Below are 17,346 nucleotides of genomic sequence, written 5' to 3' on the forward strand. Positions count from 1 at the left end.
TTCAGAAGCAATCACATAATTAACCCTTTAATGAAGAAAGTTGGACCTTTCACGGGCCTAAAGCTTTGGACCTTTCACGGGCCTAAAGCCCTACTTTATACATGAGCATATAAATCATGTCCTTCATAGGCTCTTTATTTGTTTTTGTGAGATCAGGTCCTCCCACATGGCTTAAAACTTAAAAGAGAAAACATGGTACCTGGAAGGTAGGGGTGAGCAAAAAAAACCAACAAACTAATTAAATTGAGAAAACAAAAAAAAGAACCGAAAAAACCAAAACATGAAAAAAAACTGATTAAACTGTTTAGAATATTTAAAAAAATATTCGGTTTGGTTCGGTTTTTGTTTTATAAGTCTGAAACCCAAAAACCTCAACTGAAAAACTTCAACTATACTGAACCGGTTTAGTTCAAAATAAATCAAACTGAACTGAACTAAAATTAAAACCCATCAGAAAGTCCAAAAAAATCCCAAAAAAATATAGTTTTTGATTTTTAATATAAAATAACTGAACCGAACCAAATCAAATAGAACCAAAACCAATTGGCTGAGTTTGGTTTTTGATATAAAATAACCGAACCGAAACCGGTTGGTTGAAACCAGTTTTGGTTTAGTTTTAATTTTACTTTTTATATTTTATAAAAATTTAATTTAATTATTTTTAAATATAAAAATCAATCTAAACTGAAAATAATCATCGCAGCCGAAAGGACATCGCAACGCTTCAGGTCAGGATCGGAACGCACTAAGGATCTATTAGCTGGCGTGCTGCCTCACCCATCTTCAAAGGCATGAAAGAAGAATTAAATTCGGCAATGGTTTGAAAATATTCTATCCTGAGCGATAAATAAATACTGAAAAAAGAATTGGTCCATAAATTTATTGCATTAGCCTAATTCCTATGTATCACCACTGTCGAGACAGACGAAGCAATAAACATGCCCTCAATCGGTTAGATAATTACCATGAACATTTCCCTTATTTTTATATATTATAGTTTTACCTTTCAAAAAAATAACAAAAGAGAAATTTCATTAAATTTATTCTTAAATTAAGTTGTTCAATACCAAGTTGGGTATCTTTAATATATTCTACTTGGATCTTCCTCCAGTTACTGTGGTATCCATTCATAATTTAGGTTAAAATTTTATTGAAAATTATCGTCTATCATATATACATAAATGTGAAATATTAATGTATTTAGAACTAATTATAAGTGAATTATAAATTGATATAAAACCTCAATGTGACGTTAAAGAATTACAAAAGTCACTTGTGACTTATTATATAGTAAAAAATTTAAAAGTTAGAATTAAATTTGTAGAGCACTAAAGTTTTTTTAAAAATAAAGGTTTTAGACTAAGTTATCTTTAACCTCAAATCATACTCAAGTGCTTGAGTTGAATCAATATTTTTTTACCTCAAAATGATTATTTTTTTCCAGCACATAAACAATACCTATCTAAATTCTAAACATATGCATTAAAGTTTTAAACTTTATTAAAAGTTGTTAACGTTTTTGTAATTGATAAAAAATGCCAGAATTAATTCTCTCAATTCATCTAGAAAATAGAAATTTAGGTTAGTATTTTATTATTATATATGTTTATTTTCATGCTAATAAATTGAATTAATTTCGTTATAAGTTTAAAACTTACTCTCATTTGTTAAATGTGCATGCAATATATTTTTTAATATATTAAATAGGAATAAACATGTATGCAACATATATTGTGCGCTTATATAAAAATTAAACGAGACAATTTTATTGCAATTAATCTCACCACTGCTAGCGCATGTTTAACGGTAAAGTAGCAGCTAAACGGAAGGCGGTAACGGTAAAGTAGCAGCAGCTAAACGGAAGGCGGTGACGGTGTACTGGTGTGTAGTAGTTCTTATTTTAGAGTCTAGAGAGCCATCAATCCATCCGCCGGTGACAGGCCCATAACCTGTCATCGTTACTGCTCAGAAGTGCTAACAAGGGCACAAACCCTTGCATCTTGATAAATTTTCCCTGCTCTACAGAGATAGCCATCTCTTGGTGCGCAATGAATGTCTTGTGAGCATATACACAATCCTTCCAGTGCACATCCCTCTTTTATTATGTTCACATCTCCTTTCAGTCCAAGGACTTGGTCTGTCCACTCGTTGGAAAAGAGCCCCAGTGGATCATACATCTCCTTTACCCTCAGAAATGCTCCAGCATTTTTGTATTTCTTGAGTGCACCGTTGAACACTAGGTTTCTGTTCTTTCCCCAATGTGGCAAACCTCCGTACTTAAACACTGCGAGTTGCTCAATTTCTTCATATATGTCTTCATAAAGTCTAGGTTTCGTGGGGTCTTTGTTTCGGTAGAATGTCATATCAAAATCCAAAGCATCATCTTCCTTGCCCAGGTAGGCACTTGATGCCTTCACGTAGCGCATGAGGATACCATTGTATAATTCTAGGCCACATAATGCTCTAGGCTCCGGTTTGACGAGGTTTTGCACATCTTGAATGAAGCTCTTCACAACTGACAGGCTGATACTGAATGTGACTTGGAAAAAATACTCACCCATAATTCTTGAATCCCATGGACATGCCGTGATCAATGCATCTTCAGGGCTATCAAGACAAGTTCCTGACGACTGTAGGCGATTGTGGTACCCAATTATAGGATAACCCGTGAAAACTATTCCTGAAAATCAATCGAAGTCTACAATCACAACAATTTAGTCGCAGAAATATGAACATAAATTAATTAGTTGGAAACAAAAGTACCATTGTTAGTCAGTCCGTAAGCCAAGTTCACGAGGGTGGATGTAATTAGTTTTGCGCTGGCGCACTTCCCATCAGGGTCTTTCAAGGATTCTTGAGTGTCCTCTAATAACGAAATCAAAAGGGAAAAATATTACTCATATGGCAATGCAGCTGCTTGACATGAAAAATGTTTGAGGAATCGATTTGTGTATAGGAAACACATATTTTCTTTATATTTACAGTATAGTAGCAAACCTGTAGCTCTAATGGCGGCCAATCCGAGAGAAAGAGTAGAGCGGAAGGCGATGTAGTCGTAAAGGCCATTGCCAGAGGTATTAGAAGAAATCCGATCATCAATTCGATAGACTGCCTTGCCTTGACTAGGATACCACGTTATGTCTGCAAACTCATGTTGTCTACCAAAGCTAGCCACTTCATCTCCCAAGTCAGCATCTTTCTTCACCACATAGGAAATGGATCTTTTAAAGAGGGGTTGCAGTTGCAGAGTAACCTGACAGAGCCGAAACTTGTTTTTTAATATTTTTACGAATCCTAGATTCTTCACATTCTGTGATGAGATTTGAAGTATGTATACTATTGAATTTCATATTTCATTAATTCATAGAGTCACGGGCAGGTCAAAATATTATAAATATTATAAGTAAATCTAAAAGTGGAGAGAAAAACGTTGTTTACAGTACACATTGTTTTTCTCATTTTACTCGTCTCAAAACCATTTAATTAAATAGTTTTTATAGGTGTTTCTGTTATTTCACAAGGGTTTATTTATCATTACCATATATATAGGGGATATAATATTAGAAAATTGATAAATACAAATGGAAATATCGAGAGAATATTTTCGTTGGTAAATTTCCGACGAATTTTACCGACGGATATATTCCATCGATATTTACCGACAGAATTACAGTAGGAAAAAATAATTAAAACAAAGCAAAAAAAAAACAATGACGTGTCATTTTTAACATAGGGAATTCCGTCAATAAAATCGTTGGTAAACTGTAAACACTATTCATCATTTCAATTACAAATGGAATCACCAACGGAAAATTCTGTTGATGTTTTACAGAGAGCTCTTGAACTATTCACTTTTCAATTACACTGTTAATTACGGTTCTTTACAGACAAAATCACCGACGGATTGAAAAATTATGGGTGTTATTTGGTGATTGTCTGAAAAATTTAGATTAAATTAAATATTACAGACGAAATCACCGACGAATTGAAAAGTCGTCGGTGATATTTAGCGGTGTCTAAATTTTTTTGATTAAATTCAAAATTTAAATTAAATATTATAGACAGAATCACAGACGAAATGATTAACAATATTAATATTTAATATCTAATGGTAAAACCGTCGGTAAAATGCCGCAATAAAAAGCCTAGAATTTCTAATTTCACAACAGAACCGTCTCCTTTCTTATTCTTCTTTTTCTTCTTCTTTTTCCCCATATGTAAAAAACATAAATATCCATTTCTTTTTCTTCTCTTCTCTCCTCAACTCCTTCTCTTCTCCTCCATTACTCATGTATGTCTTCTTCTCCTTTCTTCTTTTTTCTTCTTAGTTTTTTTTAATTAGTATACTTTACGAATTTGTTTTTTTTCCCTCTTCTTAGCTTCATTTGCAACTAGATTAAGGTAAGATTTTTTTCTTTTTTTTTCCTCGTTTTTTTCACTATATTTGTTTTTTATTTTATTTTTAAATGTTTTTGTTCTTAATAATTGTATGAATGTTGTTGTAGGATTTTTTTTTCAAATGAGATCAATTTTTAGTTGATTTATTTATAATATTTTTAAATTTTTTTCACATGAAATTTTTTAGTTGAATTTATTTTTTCGTGTTTTTTATTTGTTGCAAATTTGTTTGAGTTGATTTTCTTCTTCTTTTTTGCAAACATTTTGAGTATTATAGAGTGTTGATTTATATTAATTTAATTATTTTATAGTTTTGTAAAATATATTTTTAAAAAAATATTTTTAAATAATTACCGACGAAATTACATACGGTATTTTGCTGAGGGAAATACCGACGGAATGAAGCAGACACTTTTTTTTTTGCTCGCCTTTCCTGTCAGTAAATCAATCGGTAATAATATTTTTTATTACCAATAAACTTACTGATAAATAAAAAATTACCGATGAAAGATTCACCGACAAAGCATGTTTGTCGGTGATTTTGTTGGTAAATTAATTACCAATGGAATGATAGTACAAATACCGACAGAAAATTCCATTGGTAAATCTAAAGATTGTGGTAGTGATAAATATGTTTCTTTTTCCACGTATGTTATAGGGTATATTTTCCATACCCTAAGTGCTTAGATCTGACAAAGTAACCACACCCTAGGTGCTTGGGTTAGGCATGACTGTCAGATCCTAGCGTCTTGGGTCTAGCAAGGGCACCAAACCCATGATAATTGGGTTAGGCAAGGGAAGCTATACCCAAAGAATTTGGGTCTGGGACCAACAGATCTATGTAACTTGGGTCTGGCAAGGGCCCTAGACCCAAGTTTATTGTGTCTGTTACTTAGGTCTAGCAGGGGATGCCAGATCCAAGGAACGTGAGTCTTATTTTTATTTTTATTTTTATTATTATTATTATTATTATTATTATTGTTATTATTAAATTTGAAAAAAATATTATTACTATTGAAGAAAAATCATAGATTTGATTTGAAGAGTAAAATTAAAACTATAAGAACTTATGTTACACATGTTTAATATTATTATTAATATAATAAAATTTGAAAAAAATTTTATTACTGTTGAAAAAAAACAAAGATTTGGTTTCAATGGTAAAATTAAAAATTATTATTATTATTATAACTAGATCCACGATGCTTGCGTATGACATGGTTGCAAGACCCAAAGTTGCTTGGGTCTGGCATGATATTCACAAATCTAACTTCCATCTACCACTATCATAATGATTTATATTGTTTGTGAATGAGTCGGTAGTAATGCCCAAGCCATCTATCTTACAAAATGTTGTTTTTTCACTACTGTTCATTGATATTTTTTATGAATACCCATAATGTAGTGCGAGCAATCTAACTAGTGTATATTATTGAATTTCATATTTCATTAATTCATAGTCACAGGTAAGTCAAAATATTTTAAATATTATAAGTAAATCTAAAAGTGGTGAGAAAAACATTGTTTACAGTACACATTGTTTTTCCCATTTTATTCATCTCAAAACCATCTAATTAAATAGTTTTTACAGGTATTTTTGTTATTTCACATATGTTTATTTATCATTACCATATACATAGGGGATAAATATGCTTTTGTTTCCACGTATATTGTACACGGTAAAATGACTTCATTACCATTGCAACCAAAATTTTTAAAGTTGGTGCCAAGAGGTGTTTTCTTCTGTTCTATTATATACAAAGTAAAATGTTTAAATCATCCCTAAGAAGTTATGTCTTATTTATTAATAGTCAGGGGCATTTTGATATTTTGATATATTTTTGTAATAATAGGTTGGTAGAGGGGATTTATTGAAATTTTATTTTTTAATGCACAATAAAATTACTTAATTGCTTTAAGGAAAAAAAAAATTAAAGTTTCCTTACAAGGGCTTTTTCATCTTCTGATCTTAATTTTTTTTATTCTTAAAAGGGCTAAGAAGGCACTTTGATCTTTTGGTAAATATAAAATATTAATAAAATAAAAAAATTGCTTAGGTGTTTGTAGCACACGCTAGCGAGTAGACACTTGTGATGCGGTCAGATGTCACCTTAAAAGCTGGTGTTGGAAGCGCACTAACATCCACTATGCTGTGGTGCGATACATGTGTGTGGTGGAGCTACGATTGGGCCCCTATGGATCTTTTTCTTCTCCTCCCTCTTTTCTCTTTTTTCTCCTTGCCAAAATATAGTTGTGTTAATCATTTATTTTTTAATATCCAATTTAATCATCATTTTTTTATTAATATATGTTTCGTTTTGTTTTTATCTTATTTTCATTAATTGTTTTCTTAAATTTCATCTCTATAATTTCGTTTAATTTGATTTTCATGTCAAATTTGATCCTTATTCTTTAAATATTTTTTTGCCTTTTTTCTAATTAAAGTTTGTTTTCAATTTATCCTTAAGCATTTAATTTTAATTTATTTTTATGTGTAATTTAGTCCCTGTTCTTTTTATTTTTGATTGTTTTGTTTTAAATGTTTTTGTATTGCATTTTTTTCCAATTTAATCTCTTGAATTTTTTTTTGTTGAGAATTTTTCTTCATTATTTTTTTCCCCTTGTACAAGGTTAGTCCCGATCTTATGGCCAAAGTTACAAGTTTCAAAGGTTAATGCGGATTGACTTTGGTTTTTATTTTTGTTTTTGTGATTCAACATTTGATTTTTTTTAATTGGTCTCCGTGCTTTTTCTTTTTTTTTTCACTTTCTTTATGTGAGGTTATCCAATCTCGGGTGGACTTGAATTTTTTTTATTGCTTTTTTTAAAATTAATTTTTTTTAGTTTTATCTCTAAGCATTTGTTTTTGGAAGTTTTGCATTGTTTTGTTTTGAGGTTTACCTTTTCTACAGTCGGTCGCGGCCTCATGACCATGGTCATAGGTTTCGAAGGTTAACACAAGTTGATTTTCATCTTGTTTTATAATTTTTTTAAAATTAATTTTTTTTTCAATTTCATCTTTCAACATATATTTTTTGAGAAATTGATTTCTGTTTTTTTTTTTCACTTTTCTCTCTGTGGTTCTATCCTCATCTTGTGCCCATAGTCACCTGATTAGCAAGGTTATCCATATCTTTTTTTTAATTTAAAAAAACTAATTGTTTTTATTTCACTATTCAATATTAGATTGTTTGATAGTTGAGCTTCATAATTTTATTCAATTTGCTTTCGGTGATGACTTTTTTTTTAATCTTTTATTGGAATAGATAATCGTTTGATTGAATAAAAAGTTTATAATAATAAACAAAGTTATTAGATACAAATAAGTGTATAGCCTATGTTGTGTTATCAAATATCTTAATTTTAGTTATATTTTAATAAAATATTAATTTCTTTTAATTAAATATGTGTATAAACATTTTATTTCGTGATTGATAGTTTTTAATATCCAAAAACATGTTAGAAAAGTTTATAAATTAATTATTTTATTGAAAAAAAATTACTCCATATGCAGTGAAGCTTCCATCACATAGCCAGTATGTACTCCTTTTGTAGATTACTAAAAGGCTGGCATGTGTGAGTCGATTCACACCGGTTTGGTCTTGATTTAGTTTTTTTTTCTCAGATTGTATATTAATCATGTAAAAAATTATATTAGCTCTTCAATTTTTTTTTTTTGATTCAATCACTCTTCTCTTAATTACAATTGTTTTATTTAAATTGATTACTTCTTATTATATTTTATTTTTTTATTTCATCCCTGATCATTTGATTTTTTTAATTTTGTTTTATTAAATTTGACTCTCGTTCTTTTAATTGCTATTTGTTTTATTTTGAATCATTTTCTTGATTGATTTGTTTTTACAATTCTATCTCTAAGCATTTATTTTCATTTAATTTTTATGTTAAATTTGGTCATAATTCTCTTAATTTCTATTTAACAAATCATTTTCTTAATTGATTTGTTTTTTCAATTCTATCCTTAAACATTTAATTTCATTTCATTTTTTTTCAAATTTAGTCATAATTCTTTTATGTGTTATTTGTTTTGTTTTGCATTGTTTTTTTGTTAATTTGTTTTTTAATTTCATCCCTCAATAATTATTTGATTAAGAATCTTGCTTCTATATTTTTTTAGGTTTTCCTTTAATGAGGTCACCTCATAATCTTGGTTATAGATTTGAAAGATTAGCTTGAGTCGATTTCGGTCTTTTTTTAAAGTATTTTTTTCAAATATTTTTTTCCCGATATTTTTCTCACTTTCCTATTTACGGGGTCATATCAATTTCATGTTCTAAGTCATGTGTTTGATTTGTTGATCCAAGTTGGTTGTCGGGTTTGCTCAAGGTTTTTTTTGTTATCTTTTTTTTTTTTAATATCAACAAGTATCCATTACTTGCATTTTAAGTTGGATTTAAGTTATTTGAAATTATTCAACCCAGTTTAATTGATTACCATAGTTTTCAAATTTTCTTTGATCTCTTTAAAAATACTAGCATAATATGATTTTTTTTTGTGTCTGGGATAATTTTTGCCTACCCACAACGTAAAGATTAAGTCAGGTTTTAAAGATTCACCTAGTTTTTTTATCCTTTATTTTCTTGTGGATTATACTCCATTGTTTTTTACTAATTTTGAAAATACCCAGGCTATCTTGAATATTTAAATTCATCATTTTTGTTAAATTTATACCATTTTTTTAAAGGGAGTTTGATTTTAAATTAAATTAAATTAGTTTTTTTATTTTTTAAAAAATATATCATCCAACATGCTACCATTTTCATATTTGTTCTTAATATTTTTTAAAAGTTAAGAAAAAAATAAGCTCACTTACCCCGCGGGTCGGATCGTTTTTTTTTCCCTCACTTAAAAAAAAAATTATGTTAGGAAGTGTGAAATTTGATTCATAATGTACAACACACTTTTTAAATAATAAAATTAAAACATATTAAATGACATAATTAAGACAGAGACATATTTAATTGTCTTCTACCATGATTATTTTGTAAAACCTCATAGGTTAATTAAATTAAATTAAAATTCTAACTTTGTTATATATTTTAAACATGGTTACAAGGTATAATTTCATCTTCCATGATTTGTTTTTTTGCTTTATATAAATTTACTTTATTTTTAGGGATAAAAAAAATTTTATGGTAAAGGGTAAGCTTTGCGACAAAGCAAAATACACTTGCATTAGATGAAAATTTTGGCTTTGGATATCAAGCTTATCTATATTTTATTTTTATTGGATAATTTTATTTTTATTTTTATAATTTTATTGGTGTGAGCACTTGCCCGCAGCAAAGTAGGTGGAATTGGAACTCTAATATTTTTATTTCTACGGTGATTCTACGGTGATTTAATTAAATGCATGCATGAGTTTCTCTATTTATAATTATAATTTTTTTTTCAAAAAAAACGTTAGAAGAATACATTTTTCTAATAAAAACATTATGACCCATAACGAGACACATATTAACAATTTATTTAGTTAGATATGTATATGGTTTCTTAATTTATTATTTCGTTTTTTTTCCTAAAAAAACATTAATAACATGTCCATTTTTATTTTTCTGCTAAAAAAAACTTTGTTCCCCGCTGCAGAGGAAAGGTTACTCGACTAGTTCTACATTCTATTCCCAGCAAACAAAATGTGTCCTTTGCGACTCTTTCTTTACGCCATGTGTCATTGAGGTACACTTATAAGATATATATTTTTTAAAGTATTTTTAAAAAAGTTTGAAATTTTTTAATTTTTTAATTATTATATTTTTATAAAAAAATATTATTTTAATACATTACTAAATTAAAAATACAACAACTATTGCAACACTCTCGTTCATCTCCAAATTATATGACTTCAGGTAATTCACTTGAAATGCAATCCAACAATGAAAAGAAGGAAACCAATTATATTAATTGAGGTGATTAAACGTGAAATGCAATCCAACGGTGGAAAGAATGGGACGCTGTAATTATCATATTTTACATGCGTGCTTATATGGGCCTGCCCTGTCATAATAAATTTTCTACCCAGGGAAGAGAAGACTCCAAAAATTTAATGATATAGTTTGTTCTTTGATTTGAGTTGCTAAATCCAACTTGTTAACGGGATGGCTTTTCATGCTTACGTTTTAGTGCTTGTGTAGTATTACAGTAATTTTTTGCTTTTTAAAATATATTTTTTAATTTTTTTATATGAAAAAACATCAAAATAATTTTTTAAAAAATATCCTTCAATAGTTTTATTATTTTAAAATAAAAAAAAAATATTTTAATACATTTTCACTCCACACCATATCACTAAACACACACTTAATCTAATTAGTTCTTGTGTGGTATTTTTCTCATTAATTTTGTTTTTTTATTATCAAGTAATCTCATTGATTCTTCTTACGCTAAGAAATAAATATAGTATAATTCTTGTTTTAATCACCGTATCATAAAGTTTACATATGTTTTTTTTTTATTAATTTTGATATTTAGACAATTTTATTGGAATTATACAAATTAATTTATTGGATAATTATTTAAGAAGTATATAAAGTAGTAGTTAACTATAGTGAATGGTTTCCGTTCTGTGGCCGACAACTTTCCAAAGGGACACTCATGGAACGCCACGGTAGATTATGAACAGGATGAAGGTAAAAAAGAGAGATAATTAACACCTCACGTACCTTCGAAATAACTCCAAGAACTCCAAGCGAGACCTTGGCAGCATTAAGTTCAGTACTATTACTCTCGTCGAGGCTCCGGACCTTAGCATAACCATCTTCCGGTCCTCCGGGGCTAATAATTGTTAGTGCCACCACATAATCATGAATTGCACTCCCTTTTCCCCACAATGTGCTGCCGTGCGCACCCGTGCTCAATAGGCCACCAATGGTCAAGCCCCACCAATATGGCGAGTAAGGCAATGCAAGGCCAGCCTTGGCAGCCTCGTTGATAAGCTGTCTCAGAGTGACTCCACTTTCTACGCTCATTTTCATCGATTGAACGTCAATTTCCAGTGTGCGATTGAGGTAATTGGTGCTTATAAGCAATCCGTTTTGGCCATCTGGGCAAACTAGTTTGGGGATGCTATGAGAATAACGAGTTGCTACTTTCACCTTTCTTTCGGCCTCCGTCGCTCCTGCTACTATTGAAATTAGCTCCTCTTCTGTGGTGGGGTATGCCACGTTTGCTGCTTGACATAAGCTGCGATCAGGGAAAGTGCCATAAGAGTTTGTGATGGTGCAGTTTGTGTTTGTTGATGAACATTTGATATGGTTCTCCGGGGGGCTGCAAGCCACCATAAAGACCGCCAATAGGAGGCCGCTGGTTGATAGGAGGATTTGCTGGAATATTTCCATTTTCTTGAGCATTGACAGTAGATAGGTTGAGAAGATGATGATCCGTGGACACCTATATATATATATATAACATCAAGGGTTTGTCCAAAAAAAAAATCGAGATGCTCTAAGTTACGAGAACATGTTTAATTTTTAGACCACTTGATTTTACTACTTGCTGAATAGCTATAGATCATTGAATTTTTGTATGGAAAATTAAAAAAGAATAGAAATACTAGAACAAGAAAATTACTCTTCTTGTAATTTAATTTGTTTTTCACTTACTTGTTATAGTTTGAGAAATTAACACTTACAACATGAACTTTATACATGCATTAACATGTAATATCATTACCCAAGATAATAATAAAAATAATTATTTACAAGATTAATTGTTATTATTTTCTATTTAATGGCTAAAGAGTCATTATAATATTAATATTATAATCTTGCTATCAATCTATAATTACCAATTTGTCATCAAACTAATATTATAATCTTATCTAGAGCTAAATTTTTTATTATGGAATTAATTTCATCAAACACCTTGTTTGCATCCAAGTTTCATGAGATCCATTTGAATCAAAACTAAAAAAAAAACCTCTTAATCCAACCACAATGTTAAAATATCCAGAAAGAAAATCTATTAGAAGACCAAACTGGAAGAAAACAACAAAGAGTCTAAGAAAATAGGGATGTTTTTGTCTCCACTGCCGACCAAGAAAGATTTGAAACAGCCAATTCTAGAAACTCCGTTGATAAAATCTGAAACAACCATCCCTAGCAACCCCAATGGTAAATTTTATTTAGTCGAAAATGGAATCTATTTCCGGTGTGCCGTCTGACCCAGTGATTGTGGTCAGTACCTATTAATGGCATCCAGGGGTATCCCTGTCAACCCAGAAAAAAACCTTTTCTAAATCTACAGCACGTCTCCCCTCTCCTTTTCTGGTCAGTCTAATGATTAAATAAGTATCATTCTGATGATTAAATAAATATTTGACTTTATTTCATCAACTAACAAGCATTTTAAAAATTAATAGGATAAAATATGTGTTTTTATATATATATATAGATAAGAAATGTTAAGTGTAGTGTTATGTAGAATAATTTTTAATTTTTTTTAGAATATATAATATTAAAAAATATCTATAAAATAAATAAAAAATATCTTGTTTAGCTCTTCACGAAAGATAACAGTTTTCTTTGGTGATAATGTTTATTGAGTATCTATATTTAAAATCGTAGCTTATACAAGTATAAAATAAAATAAAATAAAAAATATATGAGAGAAAAAAAATAGCTATATATATATATATATAAATATATTCCCACATGCCAGGACAAAAGGGTTGATCACTACTCTCTTATCAATGATTGTCTCTTATGAACACATTCAAGTAGAAAGAGAATGGTGGTAAAAAGAGGGTGAATTTGAGATTGTTTCCACTGGGAGATTGTCAAACTCAGAAGATGCATTTGCAGACGATGATGTAAGAGATAGCAGCTTCATTGTTAATGGAGTTTGAGAATCAAGTTTTTCAAGCCAAATCTTCTGGAATTATACTCAAAAGGCCTTTGAATTCGCAAACTAGCTAGTTTAAATTTAGAGGAGGTTTTTTTTAGGTGTCCAAATGATTTTGAATCTGGAGATTTTGTACTGAAAGTTTTAGCTTGGTGGATAAGGAAAAAGATAGGGCTCTACCTAAAGCTTCAACTTTGAGTATTTTGTACTGAAAGTTTTAGCTTGGTGGATGTAAAAAAAGATAGGGCTCTACCTAAAGCTTCAACTTGAAGTTCTTTTTAGGGTTTTTGAAAAAAGTACGAGTTCCACGAGAAGTGGTTTGGTTTTTTTATTTAATTTAACATTTTGTATTAATTAACTAAGTATATAAATTGTAATTTTTCAAATTATAGTAAGTAATTAAAAAAACTATCTAGCTATACGAAACGATGTTAAATGTAATTTTTTTAATTTAATTAACATCCACATAATTTCCTTGAGTGTGTGAATTATTATACATTACACAATACAATTAAAAAGAAACATTCTTATACTCATTTACTCTGTGTGTGTTATTGTTGATGAAAAAATGCTATTTTTTCATCTTTCATTATGGCCAATGAATATTTTTTTATTTTATCCTTTCATTAATAATTGTTTGTTATATTGTTTTTTTGTATTGATATTTTCTCCTATTTGCATATTCTTGAGAATTCAAGTTGTTAGATCAATCAAATTTTAGAATTTAATTAGTGATCAATTTAATGAAATAAAATTTAAATTTAAACTATAAAATATTAAAAATGACAAAAACAAATACAGGACTTTTTTCAAATTCGCACAAAAAAGTTCATTTTCATTTTAAAAATATTTTTTTATTCGTTTTTTTGTTAGTTTTAGAATTTTACATTTAGGTTCTCAACTTTATTTTATTTATATTTTTGTATTTGAATTTAAAAAAGGAGAGAGAAAAACATCAAAAAATTGAATATAAAATTTGGTGTTTTATGGGATCCCACAACTTGGAGATGACCTTTTGGTCATCGAAACGGGCTAGAATCTTTACTTATAAATGATGCGTTGTCTCTTTTTTTTAAGGGGAAAAAAAAAAAGCATCCATCCAATTATATATATAAAAAAAAATGGGGAACGAATGACAGGCACGCTAGTCTGGCCTTGGATGCCCACACTTTTCTAGGCTTATTTGTAACGTGACACGAGCATTTGCCCACTCAAGTCCAAATGCTTGAACTCCTTCCGTACAACATTTTAATTTTTTTTACAAAATTTTTTAATTAAAATTCATTATAATTGAAGTAATTAAAGTTATATTTTAAACACTATTCCATTAAAATAAAAATAAAATATTCTTTTGTTTTCAAATAAGTTTGTAACAATATTTTTGTAATATTAGCAATTATTTTGTTTATATATATATATATATATATATATATATATAGAAAGAAAGAGTTTTTAAATTCATTGTCATGAATATTCGATGAATATAAGATTTATGTTTTGTTACTGTTTTATTATAAATTTGTTACATAATTTTCTCATATTCATTTTTATTTTTTCGTCAATTGCATATAGATTATTGAGACACGATTTCCAATGTATTCTTCATCAAAACTTGTTATTCATGTTATGGTAAGTTTTTTTTATTTAAATAGTATTTATTTTTTCAGTCATCAAAATTTGTGTTTCAATTTTTTCCATCTATATTACACTTACAAGTAATTAGGTTTGATGATTTAATTTAGTTTTTTTCTTTGACGTTATCACGGTATAAAAAAATATATAGATATTCAGTATATGCTTATTTTTTTTTAAAAAATTATTTTAGTGCTCAAGAAAGAAATTAAAATTCGGAGACAAAAAAAATGAGATTAAGGCAAAAAATGAGTCTGTTTTACATGGATTATTTATGAAGAGCCTTTTCAGTCCCTATCGATTTATATTTTTTTCCCTATTGATTCAAAATTTATTTTGTTAATTTCTTAGTTCCTACATTTAAAAAAAAAGAGTGAAATTCCTCAAAAAACCACAAAGAAAAGAAAAAGTTGTTAGTTAATCATATCTAGAAAACAAAAAAAAGCTATTGTTTTGTGTCAATGGATTCTCTATAATAAAAGGTTCAATTTAGATGTTTTTTTACCTATTATCTTGCTGGAAAAAAAGTAGATTGAGGTAGAATATTTTTTTTAATTTTAATTTTGTGTTTTTTGACTAATTTTTTAGTGTTTTAAGTTGATAAATTAGTTTATTGATGTTATACCGGTGTTTGTTAAATGTTTTTAGATGAAAATATATTGAAAAGTAGTTTTTGAATAAAAAAAAATCGAACCTAATTTTTAAACACCTCTCTAATAGTCAAAAATTAAACATGAAAATAATATGTTATTTTTCATTTGCAAGCCAATGCATGTAGCCTTTTTGTATGGGCCAGTTCGCCCACCTAAATTGATGTGTCTGATCTCTTTTTGCTTTTTTTTTCTTCAACTTAAAATTAAGTTCATTAAAATAAATTAATTAGAAATATATATGGGGTATTATTTTATTAAATATTGTTTAGTTTTGATTTTTTTTCTAATAAAATTATAGCACTCTTTTTATAATATTAGCAAGCACTTATTTTGAACAACTATTATTGATTGTTTTTATAAAAGTTATTTAGTTTCTTTGCGGATGTTTGTTTTTAGTTTGGTATAATTATATAAAAATATATATATTTAAAATGAAAATCAATTGAATCAAGTACATAACTCGGTCTTTAATTTTGTGAGTTAATCTAGGTTTAACTAGAATGATAAAACCATCATCCTCTTAATGTTTTTTAAAAGGTAAAATGATGTTACCATTTTACTTCAATTTAAATTAAGATTTATTAAATTAAATTAAATAAATATATGTTTTGGGTTTTTAACTTAACTCCTCCAATTACTTCATTATTATATGTTTCACTAATGTTATATTATATTATTTTTTAATTCATTCACTTAAGAATTATACCAACATTATTTTTATTGTTCAAATAAGTTATTATTTGCAAACAATTATACTGAAAAAGAAATGTCCCAATAAATGAACTCAATAATAAGGTGAAGGAATTTTAATTAAAGCAATACACTTGTTTGTTCAGATAGTTTTTGTTTATTTTGATTGCCTTTGGTTTTTATTGAATAAACAACATGGCTTCACAAGCTAATCTCTTTTTTGAAAATCTATTATTAAAAAATAAATTCTAAGAAAATAAATACATTTTGCTTTAATTGAATTTAAATTATTACTCTTCTTACAAAAAATAATGATAATCTATTACCGTATAATAATAAAAAAGTGAAGAGTTTTTTATGGCACGAGATCAAATATCTTAATTTGTTTATTTTTCTCAGCTTTTCGACTCAACATTTTATTAGTGTTAACAGTTCTTTTAATATTTATTAGCACATATAATTCTCGATTTATTTCATTAAATGTATGGAAAAATGTTTGATAGCAAAAATAGTTGCTCATAAAATTAAGTAACAACTTTATGTAAAAATATTTGTTTCAGACTGCAATATTACCATAGGAATCAAATAAAAAAAATTACAAAACCAATTCTCAATCATCCCAAGTTAACTCGCTAAATTCACGACCCTATTCATTGACTCCATTAGGTTTAATAACATATATTTAACTATTTTTTTATTTAGCTGTATAATAAAAAAAAACGTTTGCAAGATAAAGAACTAACCCAATATTAAGATATTTATTTAGTATTGTGATAACAAAATAGAAAGAAAACCAAAACAAATTATGAAGCTCAATTTCCTATCAATCCAATTCAACCTTTGAAAATTACAATCTGGGTCATGGACTTTTCTGGGTTTAATAATTTTGTTTTTTTAAAAAAAACTATTTTTTATTTAACTATAAAAAAAGTCACTTACAAAATTAATCATCGGTCAAATGTCAAAATGTTTATTTGAGACAATGATAAATCTATAAAAATCAAACCAAAACAAATCATGAAATCTAATTCAAAACCAATCAAATATTAGAGGATGCAATTGGAAGAAAAAAATAAGTTGGTAAAAAAAATCAGTAAAATCACAATGTTGAAGG

General features: G+C 28.2%; 1 protein-coding gene across 1 annotated transcript; it reads right to left on the minus strand.

Moving 5' to 3' along the window:
• Window positions 1-1,739: 1,739 nt before the first annotated feature.
• On the minus strand, window positions 1,740-11,772 carry LOC133690468 (probable L-gulonolactone oxidase 6). The gene is made up of 4 exons (XM_062110688.1): window positions 11,079-11,772; window positions 2,998-3,253; window positions 2,764-2,865; window positions 1,740-2,680 (listed from the first exon to the last, which is right to left on the minus strand). Exons 1-4 carry the CDS (start codon window positions 11,763-11,765, stop codon window positions 1,959-1,961), a joined length of 1,767 nt encoding a protein of 588 aa, XP_061966672.1. The 5' UTR covers window positions 11,766-11,772; the 3' UTR covers window positions 1,740-1,958.
• Between the last annotated feature and the right edge of the window lie 5,574 nt (window positions 11,773-17,346).

The sequence above is a fragment of the Populus nigra genome, chromosome 4 (assembly GCF_951802175.1).
Source record: "Populus nigra chromosome 4, ddPopNigr1.1, whole genome shotgun sequence".
In the NCBI taxonomy this organism is placed as follows: domain Eukaryota; kingdom Viridiplantae; phylum Streptophyta; class Magnoliopsida; order Malpighiales; family Salicaceae; genus Populus; species Populus nigra.